Here is a 14,446-nt window from a genome sequence, read left to right as displayed (position 1 = left end):
TGCTCTCCTCTTGGAACAAAAGACTAATAAAGTTCTTTTCACCAATCATTTTCATATTGTTGATTTTATTTATTAGATTGATTTTCATGTGAAAATTTATTATATTTAAGAAAAATAATAATTTTACAAGCCTAAGAAAAAAAATATTTGATCACTCCTAAGCCACCCATGAAATGAATTAATTTTTTAATGAAAGTAATTTTAATTTGGATTTAAATTATATTTTAGTTATATGTGGGTATATGCATGTAGAAAAATTACTTTTTAATATTTAATATTTGGATTTTATTTTAGGAAATATCTAAATATATCATCCATTCTTTTTTTTTAACATATTTTCATTTTAATATTGTGGGTAAGCACTAAGCACATATCGTTTATGTTTACTTTAATTTTTTATTAATATTTTCTATGTCCTTAAAGAAAAAATAAAATATTAAATAAAATAAAAAGCAGGAGCGTAATGACGATTGAATGGCCCGAGAAGGGACTCGGTCAGCATTACAGAGAGCTGCCCCTTGAACTTTCCTCTTTACTTCTCTTCCTAACTTTGTATATGATACATAGGCTAGGCTTCCTCATTTCCTCACTATCTTGAAGAGAAATCAAGCCTCTAAACTGTCTTTGTAGTTTTGAGATAGAAACCCATAATGGCTTCCACAAGCACCTTGAGAGCCTCTTCTTCTTCTACTCCTTCCATCCCTCAAACAAGTACTTATGATGTTTTCTTGAGTTCAGGCGCAGACACCCACTACAATTTCACTCATCATCTCTACAAAGCTTTGGGTAGTAGAGGGGTTCTCACCTTCAGAAACGATAATCTCATGAGAGGAGAAGCGATTGCTCCAGAAATCTTGAAAGCCATTGAAGGATCAAGGTCTTCCGTAATTGTTTTCTCTAAAAACTATGCTCATTCGAGATGGTGTTTGGATGAGTTGGTAAAGATCATGGAGCGCCAGAAAGATCTGGGACATGCTGTTTTCCCAATTTTCTATCATGTGGATCCATCCCATGTACACAAGCAAGAAGGAAGTTTTGGAGCGGCCTTTGCCGGTTATGAAGAAAACTGGAAGGACAAGATACCAAGGTGGAGGATGACCTTGACGGAAGCAGCCAATCTCTCTGGATGGCATCTAGGGAAAAAAAGGTAACTTTAATTTCCTTTCAACTATTTGTAAGTATAGGAATGAGTAGTTTTGCATTTATAGAGTGATGATGTTGATTGAAATATTTATAAATATACAAAAGCTCAAATTTTTTATTTGGAGGTCTACTCCTCAAGCACAAATTTCTCCTCAAAATGCTTTTAGTTTGGACTCTTTTATGTGTAAAAGTGTTTGATATTCTTTTATAGGAAACGTTTTCGGTATAAGTGTTTTTCAGAATATCAGCTATTTAAAAAAAAAACACTTTCTAAAGGTACTGTTAGAGTACTTTTTAACGGTATTTTTATTTAAAATGCTTTTAGTTTGAGTTTTTTTAAAAAATATTTTTCGGAAAATCAAGTATTTCTCAAAGAATTATTATAAGTGATTTTTTTTTTTTTCACTTTTTATAAGTAATTCTAAATTTTATCAAACTTCTTTTTTTTTTCTTTTTTTTAAAGACACTTTTTATGCTTCCCAAACAAACACTTTTTTTTTCACTTTTTATATTTGTGTGCTCAAAATAAATAAATAAATAAAAATAAATGTAAGCTATTGCTTCTTAGGGTTTTATTTATAAGTTTGGTTTTATTCACGTGTATCATTTGGGCATCCGACTTTGTGTCATGAATAAGGAGAAAATAGGAAGTTGGAGGATTGATTTGACCGAAGAAGCAGTTAATTTATTTTTATTTTTTTTGATAAGCAAGCACAATTCATTAAAGAGGCTAAAAACCTCAACGTATACAAGACGGATACAAGGCAGCAAAGGCCAAAACAAGCAAAAGGACCAAAAAACAAACCACCCCTCAACTGGAGGCAATCCACTCCAGGAAATCTAAAAGGGAATGCGGCTCCTCTTCCATATACAATTTAGTCCAACCCCAGATATTACAAACAAAAGAATATTTAAACCTCTGAATTACTAAGACCCCCCCCCTAAAGGCTAATTTATTCCTTTCCTTCCAAACCATCCAAAAAATGAATAACGGAATGGAATTCCAGAATTTTTTCTTTTTTTTTTCCCACAAAGGAACCCCCCCAACTATATAAAACCTCTTTTACAGTATAAGGGAACACCCACTTGACCCCAACTAAGCCCAACACTAAGTCCCAAAGCACTCTAGCCACTGAACAATGAATAAGTAAGTGATCCACGCTTTCCGCTTTGCAAGCACACAAAAAACACCTATTCGGGAGCTGCCACCCTCTTTTTTGAAGCCTATCAAGAGTCAAGATCTTTCCCCAAGTAGCTTCCCACGCGAAAAACATGATTTTAGTTGGAACTCTTCCCACCCAGATCTTATTCTTCGGAAAGTTGACAGCCCTAGCCCTATTCAACCAGCTGTACGCATCCTTCACTCTAAACTGCCCACTTCCCCCTCCGTTCCAAACAAGTGAGTCCTCCTCCCAAGTAATCCTAACACCTTTTAACGCTTGAAGCAACTCACCTATCAACTCCACCTCCCAATCATTGAAATCCCTAATAAAACACAAATTCCAGCCTCCTTCCCCAACATTCTGGTCCCACAAGTCTTCAACCTTTGCATTTCTATTAGCTGCCAAACTGTAGAGATGCGGGAACCTTTGGGACAGCGCTGCATCCCCGCACCACACATCAGTCCAGAAGCTGATCTTATTACCTTTCCCCACCTTGAACCCCATTTTGTCCTAGCACCAGCCAGCTTCCTTTAAAATTTCCTTCCACACCCCCACACCACATGCCCCCACAGCCTTTTTGGTCCTCCAACCATAATCCTCCTGACCGTACTTTGCCTCCAGCACATACTTCCAAAGGGCCTCCTTATCCGAAGCGAATCTCCACGTCCACTTGCCAAGAAGCGCTTTATTCATGGTAATAAACTTCCTTAAGCCCAACCCCCCATTCTCCTTATCTCCACACACCACATCCCACTTAACCAGATGAGTTTTCCTCTCCATAAGACACCCCCCACCCACAAAAAGTCTCTTTGCAATTTTTCTAATCTTCTTGCCACAGAAATGGGCATACGGAATAACGACATCTGGTACACTGGCATGCTACCCATAGTGCTTTTAATTAGAGTGATTCTCCCACCCTTTGAGATATATTGGCTCTTCCAAAGAGCAAGCTTCCTTCTCATTTTCTCTTCTACCCCATCCCAACCATAAGCAGCCTTATTAGGCACCCCCAACGGCAGCCCCAAATACACAGTCGGAAGCTGCCCCACCCTACACCCTAACTTCACAGCCAACTCCTCTATCCTTTGCACCTCTCCTACTGGAATAACCTCGCTTTTAGCCAAATTAATTCTTAACCCGGACACGGCTTCAAACCAGAACAAGATCCAACTTAAATTCGTTAAGTTCTCCTTCTTTGCCTCACAAAAGACAATAGTATCATCAGCAAAAAGCAAATGAGCAATGTGGACAACCCGTCCTCTATCACGCTGAATTTTGCATCCAGAGATGAAGCCCCCCTCCATAGCCCTTCTGATTAGGACGCTCAGCATCTCCATCCCCATTACGAATAGGTAAGGGGATAGGGGATCCCCTTGACGCAGCCCTTTAGAACTTGAAAAGAAGCCAGCTGGCGTTCCATTCACCATAACTGGAAATTTGGCTGTGGAGATACACCACCACATCCACCTCAGCCACTTAGCTCCAAATCCCATTTTTTCCATAACTTTCAAGAGGAAATGCCAATTAATACTATCATAGGCCTTCTCTATATCTAGCTTGCAGATAACCCCCTTGTCTCCCTTCTTGTTCCAGTTGTCGATCACCTCATTTGCTATTAGAGAAGCGTTGAGGATCTGTCTACCCTTAACAAACGCGTTTTGGTCATGGGAAACTACTTTATCTATGACTTTCTTAAGCCTGTTGGCCAACACCTTTGCCAACAGCTTATAGAGGCCCCCCAACAAGCTGATGGGCCTGAAATCTCCCAAATCCTCAGCCCCTCCTTTCTTAGGAATCAGCACCAGAAAGGTGTTGTTAATACTCTTGAGGAACGTATTCTGGTCATGGAACTCCTTAAACATCACCAGAATTTCCTCCTTGATGAAATCCCAACAACATTGCCAAAAGAAAACAGAGAACCCGTCAGGACCTGGGGTTTTATCCCCATTCATTTCCATCAGGGCCGACTGGACTTCACCCTCAGAGAAGGGAGCCTCCAGCATCTCTGCCTCTTGCACACAAATTTGATTAAAAGGGAGATTTCCAATGTCCGCCTTCCACCCCGGACTTTCAGTAAATTGCTGCTTAAAAGCATTTGCTACCCCCTCTCTGATTTCCCGTTCCTCTGTCAGTCTAATCCCATCAATTTTGACTCTGTCCATGTGATTAACTCTCCTATGGGCAGACGCCATACGGTGGAAATATCTCGTATTCCTATCACCTGCCTTCAACCAAAGTTCCCTAGACACCTGCCTCCAGTGAGTTTCTTCCAGATCAACCCACTTAGCATAATCCTCCTTGGCTTCCTTCTTACAAGCTAATTCCTCCATTGACAAGCTCCTTTCCTCCTCTACTCTGTCCCAATACTCCACTTGCTGAATCGCAGCCTCCTTGTTACTTCCCAAATTACCAAACTCCTCCCTATTCCAAACTTTAAGCTTCTATTTCAGCTCCTTCAATTTCGCCGATAATCTAAAACTGGCATTGCCCCTGACCTCTATTCCCTGCCACCAACTCCGGATTAATTCCTTAAACCCCTCTACTTTAAACCACATATTTTCGAATCTGAAGGGTGCAGGCCCTCTCCTCCAACTACCCCCCTCTAATAATACTGGATAGTGGTCCGAAATCGGCCTGGGAAGCCTCCGCTGACTCACCCTACTGAATTGATCAAGCCAACAAGGAGAGACCAAAAATCTATCAAGACGGGCCCTTGACATGTTATTCAGGCCCCCAGACCACGTAAATGCACCCCCTTGCAATTGAAGGTCCACAAGACCTAGATCATCTACAACTTCCGCAAACCTCCTCATAGCTGAAGTCATTCTCCCTTGCCTGCTTCTCTCACCTTGAGCCAGGGTAATGTTGAAATCACCACCTAGACACCAAGGCCCCTCCCAGATTCCTCTGATTGCCCCTACTTCTTCCCACAGCCACTCCCTTTCAAGTCTAGTGAATGGGCCATAAACCCCCGTAAAAGCCCAAATCACCCCATTCTCCATAGTCCTGAATCTACAGGATAAAGAGAACTGCCCCACCTCCCACTCCAGCAACTCCAGAGCTCTTTTATCCCAACAAATCAGAATACCCCCTGCCGAGCCACACGCATTCAGGGCCTTCCAATCCAAAAATCTACCTGTCCCAAGACTTCTCACCACCCTATCAGTCATAATCTGGATTTTTGTCTCCTGGATGCAAAAGAGATCCACCTTTTGCTTCCTTAAAACCGATTTAATAACTTTCCTTTTCGTACTTTCATTCACCCCCCTTACATTCCAGCTTACCAATTTGAGATTCATTAATCAATCACCGTCTGCTCCCCTTTGCCCTGAATCGGGCCCTTCTTTTTGCCATCCCCCTCATAATTCACTGAGCATTCCAACCTTTTTAGTTCCCTTTCAAACCTCAATTTTTCCAATAATCCTTTACTATGAATCTTTTCCCTTCTTTTCCTGATTTTAGACAGAAAATTTAAAATCTCCTTCTCCAACCCATCTGTCGAAAAACCCAGGAATTGACTAAATCTTGCTAGGCTTCTTTCTTGCCAATCCAGGTCCTCCTCCCCCCTTTCATCTTGAATCTCATTCTGAGAAAACCCCCCTTCCTGCTCCCTTTCCGTTGCTAAAGGCCCTTTGAATTCAACCAGCTCCCAACAAGCACTACCATTCGCCTTGGTACCCTCTGCATCTTGCCCTTGAGAAATTCTACCATTTTGGCAATTCTTCCTAATATTCCCAGAATGGTCAAAGAACTCCCCCTCTGGAGTCCGACCAAGAGCAAGCAAAGAAGAAGGAGAAGAATTCCCAGAAACCCATGAACCCCTTAAAGAAGAAAAGGCCTCATACCTCATGGCTTCATTCTGGAGGGCACTGTCTACCATCTCCTCGAGTGGATTGGCCTTCTGAGCGCTCGCAGTTTCCATCTCCCTTACTCTTAGGAACTCTATCTCGGTGTTGTCATCAACAAGCATCCCAGACTGAGCCCAGGCCTCCACAATATGCTTGCTCACCTTCGGGCCTGTTCTCTGAGGCGGCCCACCTCCCTGTGCCTCCATCTCCTGTAGCCCGCTCGAAGACGGCCCACTGCCCTCTCTTCGATCCATAGATGACCTAGATCGTGGCCCATGTCTCTCCTCTGCAGCTTTCTCTTTGCCTTTTGGGCCTTTTGGACTGCCCGACACCCCAAGCCCACCACTACTAATTACTTTTGACAACCCTGATCCAGATAATGGAAATGGACTAGGCCCCCCGTCCCTCCTAAGGCCCACATTGAATCCATTAGGCCCATTCGGGATCGACCCATCATCCGCCCCATCCTCTGACATCCGGAGCATCGACCCGAAATGGATCCGGCCCACCGGCAAGACCCTACCCTTCCCATCCTGCTGCCCATCCATCACATCATCTGACCGTAGCAGTGCCTCGGAGCCTGCGCTGCCCCAATCCTCCACTCGCCGGCCAGCGCGTGCATCTCCGTCATCCCCTTCCTCCCGACCTTTTGCACTCCGACTGTCCTCCATCTTCTTTCTGATCATCGGCGTTGCCTCCCACCACAGCGGGAGGTGGTAACAGTTCTCTTCAACCCCAATATTTAACGAGCTTGGCATCTCATCTCTTTTCATCTTCACCAAAATCCTCGCCCAACGGAGGTCCTCCATTTTCTCCGTCGGATCATCCATGGCAACAAAACCCCCGCATTCATCTCCTATTCTTCGCAAAATACTCGGATTCCATAACGACAGCGGCAATCCTTTTATCCTTACCCATACTTTCTCTTCAAACTCCCCTTCTTCCAAACACCCATAGCACGGGCTCCATAACTTCAAATCAACGTGAATCCCCCCCACCAACCTGTCTCCACTGTCGAAAGTTTTTCTAGCTTCTGCCGCCTTTTCAAACTCCAGTAGGGCCCGACCCTCATCCATCCAGGCCAACCCTAACCTCCCTTTAAGCCCCCAAGCATTCGCCATCAGCCACCCCATTCTCTCCAAATCCCCTCCTCCTGCTGCTCTAGGATTCCATTTTCCAATCAGACATTGACCCAATCGATCCACATTTCTGCAGATATCCTCTCCCTTAATCTCCATCCTAATCCCGATGTTGTTCCTTCTCCCCCAACACTCTCCCTTTTCAGGAGACATTCTTTCAGAGATTGGCTCAACCTTGTTTATCTCCCTTCTATCAACCCTAGAAAATAAGTTCCGCACCACTTTCGCCATGACTGTCCATCCCTCTCTTTCCCCTCTTCCTTTCGGGATACAGATGCTGAATCGTTTCTCCTCCGTGTCTACGACTCCTAGCCTAATGAAGCTTCCCGACCTGTTCACTTCACGCACCATGGAATACCTTCTCCCCTTTTCCTTCCATCCCTTCTCCCATTTATCGAAATTCCGGTCCTTGATACACTGTTCCAGTCCTTCCAGAAACGTCCCGACACTTGCCGGCCCCAGCCTAACCCAAGAGGAAACACCTTTTTTGCTTTCCACAATAAAGAGTAGGGTTTTGCCCTTTCTCTTTTCCACCTCTACTTCAAAGATTTTCGATTCCACCCCGAACTTCTGCCTTTTCCGATTCGACCTCACCTCATCGTCGTCGCCCTCCCCCTCGCTCTCGCCCTCTCTCTCTCTCATCGCTCTCGCCCATGAACCTTATAGATATCTTAAAGTTAAGAGGAGTTCACAACAAAAGGAATATAAGAACAATATCTTTAAGTTCATAGATGGTTACCCCCGTTCTCAAATTGTCGTCCCTTTTTTTTCGTTAACGGAATTAACCAGACAAAAGAAGCAGTTAATTTATATGGATGACATATCATCTAATGGGCAATTTAAGTTTCTTTCACTTTTCATTCATTAGTGTGTTTTATTTACAAATTATATTATTATTATTATTATTATTTATTAGTAATATTATTGCTTTTTGTTCTTGTTAATAGTAATTGCAATGACATTTATAAAAAGAATAGTAGAATAACAATTATATTGAGTTAGAATTCATAATGAATGGTATAATGAACTTATTAAAACCCAAGTAATAAGTTTTATTATTTTAGATCAATTTATGAGAATCCATATCTAAAATAATTTAATGAAAATTTATTACTAATTTTTCAATTTTCAAGATTCAATTTGCATTAATGTTACAAAAATTAATCAATTTATTTGAAATTTTGTTTGAATAATTATATGTCAAGTAACAATAAAGTTAATGATTATTACTATCTAATAACGAGCTTCAAAATTTTCAATTAACCAATCTCTTGCGTATCAATAGAACAACTTAATCAAATTCTAAAAATAATTTGATTAATTATGTAACAAGTAACAAGTAACAATAACAAAATTATTTAACCAATTTTATTTGAGAACAAGTTGACCAAATAGTTTGATTAATTATATAACAACTACCAATAACAAAATTATGTATCGTAAATTGTAAAGTAGGAATTCAACTTACTTGAGAGTTTGTATGTGTATATATACAGACAATAAAGAACAATGGTTAGACACTTAATTTTCTTATAGATGATGATAAAGAAATCAACTCAAAATAAAAATAAATGAATAACTTGTTTGCAAGCCTTTAATTCTTTATTTTTATTATACAAATGAATAATAAGGAGATGATGCTGCATGATGGATAAGTTTTGAAGCTTGAGGAATTGAAAATGGGGTCTTTAAACTAAAAACTTCTTATATTAAGAGGTTGAGTACTATATCTACAATGTGCTTCAGGCATTACAAGATATAAAAAGAATGTCAAAGAATAAAATATTTGCTCCTGCAAGGTTTCTAATTGCCATGGGTTGTTAAAGAGTTTTTGAAATGTGCATAAATGATAAAGTAATATCTCGATTCATAATCATCGTCCCCTATTATGGCACAAAATTTCCATTTGAAGCTAATGCCACACAAGTAGCACAACTAACAAAATTCAAAATTCATGTTTTATTTTTTATTCTCATGCATTCTTGATACAAAGAAAAATGTCTTAAAAATGTAAATGAACTAATATCTTTGATATATTCTATTTTACTATAATTTATTTGTTGTAAAGATGTCAAACTTAATGTGTTTTATTTACAATTGTCCCTCATTGCTTAATATGTTGTACTTTTATAATTGGCAGGTATGAGTCTGATCAAATTAGGCAAATAGTAGATAACATATTCCGTCAATTGAGGTTTGATGTTGGTGCCAATTTAGTTGGTATGGATTCCCGCGTAAAAGAGATGATTTTGCGGTTGAATATGGAATCAAGTGATGTTCGTATTGTTGGGATATATGGAGTTGGGGGGATAGGTAAGACTACCATCGCAAAAGTTATATATAATAAACTTTCTTGTGAATTTGAATATATGAGTTTTCTTTAAAATATTAGGGAGGTTTTCAATACCCAAGGTTCATCTTACTTACAAAATCAACTTCTTGGTGATATCCTAGAGGAAGAGGGGAGTCAAAATATAAATAGCGTTGCCCACAGAGCAAGTATGATAAAGGACATTCTCTTATCTAAAAGAGTTTTTATAGTTCTTGATGATGTTGATGATCCAAGTCAATTAGAATATTTACTTGGACATCGTGAATGGCTTGGAGAAGGAAGTAGAGTCATCATAACAACTAGAAATAAACATGTGTTAGCTGTACAAGAAGTGGATGACTTATATGAGGTTAAGGAATTGAATTTTGAAGAAGCTTGTGAACTTTTCAGTTTGTATGCCTTTAAACAAAATCTTCCCAAATCATATTATAGAAACCTCTCACGTCGTGCTGTAGGCTATTGTCAAGGGCTTCCATTAACTCTAAAAATTCTAGGTTCTCTCTTCTTCAAGAAGACAATACTTCAATGGGAAAGTGAATGGTATAAATCGGAGAGAGGTGAAATGAAAATTCACAATGTGCTTAAACGAAGCTATGATGGGCCAAACAAATGGAGCAGATTGTGGGATCCCCGTGATTTTGAACGTGCACTTACATATGAGGTGAGAGCCAAGTGCATAAATTCACTTAAGTTAGTTGAAGATATATTTATATAAACTTCAATAATATCATTCTTGTATTAGAACTTTCATATCCATATATGTTTAGTTAGTTTATATTTATGTTTGCCTTATCCTTTTTATTTTTCAGGGAATAGAAGGAGTTGAAACAAAATCCTTTGACTTGTCTAAGTTAAAAAGAAATTCAAATGTTTTGGCAAAGATGACTAGGCTTCGAGCCAATTCTAGCATGACTTTGGAGCCAGTCTATGGGATTTCGCCAAATGGCCAATTCAAGCGCACCATCAATTCCTGGGCGAGGGGTGAGTTTCTAGGAAGTGGATCTTTTGGAATAGTATATGAAGGCTATACTGAGTAAGTGTTCTATTCTCTGGTTAATATATGGGACATATATTCATATAGAAATCATTGTTTCTATCATTTGAGTACCTTTGAAATGCTTTTTGTGTGGGAACATTTTTTTTTTCCTGTGTGTGATAATGACGTGGGCAGTAAAATGTTTAAATTGACGGCTCATTTTGTTGAAATGGTGGAGCTTTGCATCTTTTTGTTGCTCTAACTCCAGAACCTTGTAAAATATTATTGACTGCCTAGAGTTCCTAGGAAATTCTACAAATTTTCCAAATTAACTATTGTTTACATTGGCTATCTACTTACCACAAAAAGTTTTTATTAGGGCTTGGGCGTCACAAAGAAATAAAAAGACAAGCATTAAGCCATTGTTTGGGGTCGCTTCTTGCTTCTGATTTTAGCTAAAAAGTGAAGTTATGATTTCTAAGGGAAAATCTTGCTCTTATTCAAAAAATTTATTAATTATGAAACAACTTCTTATATAAGCTAAAACAGACTTTCATGCGTAACAACATTGCTCTTTCTTTCTTGTTAAACTCTTTTTAAACCTTAAGTTCTATTAACAAAATTACTCAAACAAACTCCTATAGGCTTGCGAAAGAGGTTTTTTGCTCCCAAACTGTCGATCCAAACGACCCCAAATTGAATGTCAAATCGTTCAAATTGAGTTTGTCATTATTTTTTCTCAAGATAATTGTAACTACTTGAGTTGTCTACATGAATTCATTATGCTTCTTAAGTCTGGAATTTTTTTTTGAGTAAAGCAATTGCATTAAAGCTTCTTAACTCCGGAAATTGTCATATCCTTTGTCAATAATGCAGTTTCTTGCAGCTTTAATCCATCCTTCTAAGCCTTCTTTTCATGTCTACATGTTAAATCAAATCTTTTCTTCATAAAGACCTCAGTTGTTGTCATTTCTATCTTGTGTGTATTCATTTTTTAAAGTTTTATGTTGATAAGGTATGCTTTTGTTTTATGGTGGCTATCTACTTACCATCGCATTCCCTTTTTGGGCCAGGCTTTTTATAGATAAGGGCATCAAACACAACATTGGAGTTAGAAAAATCAGGGAATTTAAGTCCCTTAGTATCACTCTTCAAGTTAATCACAAGATTGGCAACTACTTAGGATTGACTACATGAATTATTTTATGCTATTACACTCTATCTGGGATCATATCCTCAATTCATCATGTTGTCCCTCTTGGCCTTTAATCATACTATTGCCTTTTTTCTTTTTTGGCTCTTTCAGCTAAAGTTGAATGGCTCCCTTCAGTTAGTTATAGGTTTGAACCCTCTTCGATAACTTCCCCTCTTCTAGTCTTGAATTATTGTTGCTTCTATCTTTTTGTAGTCCATTCACATTTTAAAAAGATTTATCTCTATCAGGGGTGATTGTATAATTTGCATGTTTCACTTTGGCTACGCCTATCTCAATATTGCTTTAGGCTATATTGTAAGACAAGATATGATACACAACTCTTTTGGTGTTAAAAGTTTCAAGAAACATAATCTATTGGTATTGTTTTTACTCTTAATAGGAAAAGCAATGCATCAATATTATTTTGATCTCTCTCTCTCTCTCTCTCTCTCTCTCTCTCTCTCTCTCTATATATATATATATATATATATATATATATATAAGAACAATGATTTCATTGTATTGAAATATTAAGTAGAAAGAAGGATGAACAATCCTTCCTAGAAGTACACAATCCTCTATACAAAAAAGGATCAAATAGGCATAAAGTGTATACTAGTTCAACAGGTCAAATCTAACTATAATTCATTGAGGTGTAAAAACTCTAAATGCAGTTTAAGAGAAGAATGAAAAATTCTTATTATTTTCAATAAGAAAAATAGGAACATAGAAGCCTATTTATATACAACAATTTAACTACAAAATAGGTACTAACAAAAAATACAATGAACTTCCTATAAACTAGGAATGAACTTTTTTAAAAATACAACTAAGTAAAACTGAATTGTCCTAACTATTTTTGCACTAAAGTAGAATAAAACTAACTCCTAAAATTCAAAAATCTTTAACACTCCCCTTCAAGCTTATTTGAAGATATCTGTCTTTCCTAACTTGTTAATTAAACAACCCTATATGAAGTCCCTTGGTTAGAACATCTATTAGCTGTTCTTCAATAGGTACATAAGGTATGTAGATCACTTTGACTTCTAGCTTCTCCTTGATGAAATGATGGTCCACTTCAACATGCTTAGTTTTATCATTTTTTTTTTTTTTTTTGATAGGTTACATGCTTAGTTTTATCATGTTGAACTGGATTATGAGCAATGTTCATAGTTGAATTTTTTTCACAGTCAAGCTTCAGTGGCTTCTTACTAGGAATTCTTAAGTCTTCAAGCAATTTCTTCAACCAAAGATGTAAACAAATACCATGAGTAGTTGCTTGAATTCAACTTTAGTATTGCTTCTTGGAATGACATATTACATCCTACTCCTATAAGTCATTACGTTTCTTCCTACAAAAGAACAGTTTCCTAAAATAATTGTTTTTTTTATAGGTAAATAAGAGGATATATTAAGAGCGCAAAAGGTGCATCATGGTACACACGAAGTATACAAGAAGGGCCTAAAGGCTTGCAAGAAGAGAAGGAAAAACAAGCAACAAACCCACCCAAACAACCTAGAAAGCCAAAACTAACCAATCGCCTCACCAACCCCCACAGCTCTCAACACCCCAAAACAACCCTTATTTTGGAATAATAAACCAAAAAGACCAACATTTGGAACCTAAAAGCAACCTCATGCAACGAAATCTATGACCCCAATACTCCTCCCCTTACCTCTAACTAGCAAAGAAAAGCTTTTGTAATTTACCAAGCACTTCAATTTTTGGATCTCCCTTTCAAGTTGGGAATTCGAGATTAGCTTCCTTTCCCCCCTGATACATAGACACCATGCCCCTTCCTTGTCTCCATCTTCCTTAAAAGGGAGAAAATTTCCTTTTCAAAACCCTCGACTGGCATCCCCACAAGGCTACTAAAACTAGCTAACTTAGAAAAGAGACTGTTGGAAGGAACCTCCTCTTTTGATGGCCAATTGAAGGATTTTACCTCTGAAGACACTTGCTCCTCAGACCCGACTGCCAAATCCTTGCCTAAAGCACTTTCCACAATGATCTTCAAGCACTCCAAGCGAGACTCATCTTGAAGCATCATTTTGAGGGTCGAAATCCCACTCCGAAAGGTTCTTTACAATTCCCTACCTTTAGTTGAGGATTCTTCTCCTAGTTGCGATTGCCTCCCATAGACTAAAACATAGGGCTACCACCTTGTGGCGGCCTAACCACGAATGCAAAGAAGAAAGAGGAGATCCCTCCCTAAAGTAATGAGTTTGGCCTACCTACAAAAGTTGATGCTTTTGCCAAGAGAACATCATCAACTCCTAAAACCCTCTTTTCTAATCCTTGAGACTTTGCATGAAAAATGGGATTGTCAAAAAAGCCTCTTCTTTCATTGTTGTTGCCTTTCTCTCCATTGAACATAGGGTACTGAACACCCTTAGAGACCTTGTTAACCTTGCCTAATATCCCACTAGTGGGCTTGGGAGGCATCATGCTTGATTCACTTAAAAAAGACCTTGGCCCATCCTTGTTAGGCCCACTAGCGCTTGAACTTAGCCCATCCTTAGCAAGCTTGCTAGCTCTCCATTCTATATTAGGCAACCTCTTAGCAAATTTGGGTCAGCCCACAAGGAATCCTTTAGCAAGACTAGGAAAATAAATCTTTTTTAACAAACATAAGCCCACTTTGAGTGA

General features: G+C 38.7%; 1 protein-coding gene across 2 annotated transcripts in view; it reads left to right on the top strand.

Moving 5' to 3' along the window:
• Nucleotides 1-552: 552 nt before the first annotated feature.
• Nucleotides 553-14,446, top strand: part of LOC117926587 (disease resistance protein RPV1-like) — a 31,450-nt gene continuing 17,556 nt past the window's right edge. Inside the window, exons 1-4 of one of the 2 annotated variants that reach the window (XM_034845738.1) lie at nucleotides 553-1,147; nucleotides 9,434-9,606; nucleotides 10,120-10,286; nucleotides 10,435-10,658. In XM_034845738.1, the coding sequence (XP_034701629.1) occupies nucleotides 651-1,147; nucleotides 9,434-9,606; nucleotides 10,120-10,286; nucleotides 10,435-10,658 (1,061 nt within the window). In that variant the 5' untranslated portion in view covers nucleotides 553-650. The remainder of the gene's footprint in view (nucleotides 1,148-9,433; nucleotides 9,607-10,119; nucleotides 10,287-10,434; nucleotides 10,659-14,446) is intronic. The other variant, XM_034845739.1, reaches the window with a different exon arrangement.

This window comes from Vitis riparia, chromosome 12 (assembly GCF_004353265.1).
Source record: "Vitis riparia cultivar Riparia Gloire de Montpellier isolate 1030 chromosome 12, EGFV_Vit.rip_1.0, whole genome shotgun sequence".
Lineage (NCBI taxonomy): Eukaryota > Viridiplantae > Streptophyta > Magnoliopsida > Vitales > Vitaceae > Vitis > Vitis riparia.
The sequence above is the reverse complement of the archived record's forward strand: the minus strand, read 5'-3'. Positions and strand labels throughout refer to the sequence as shown.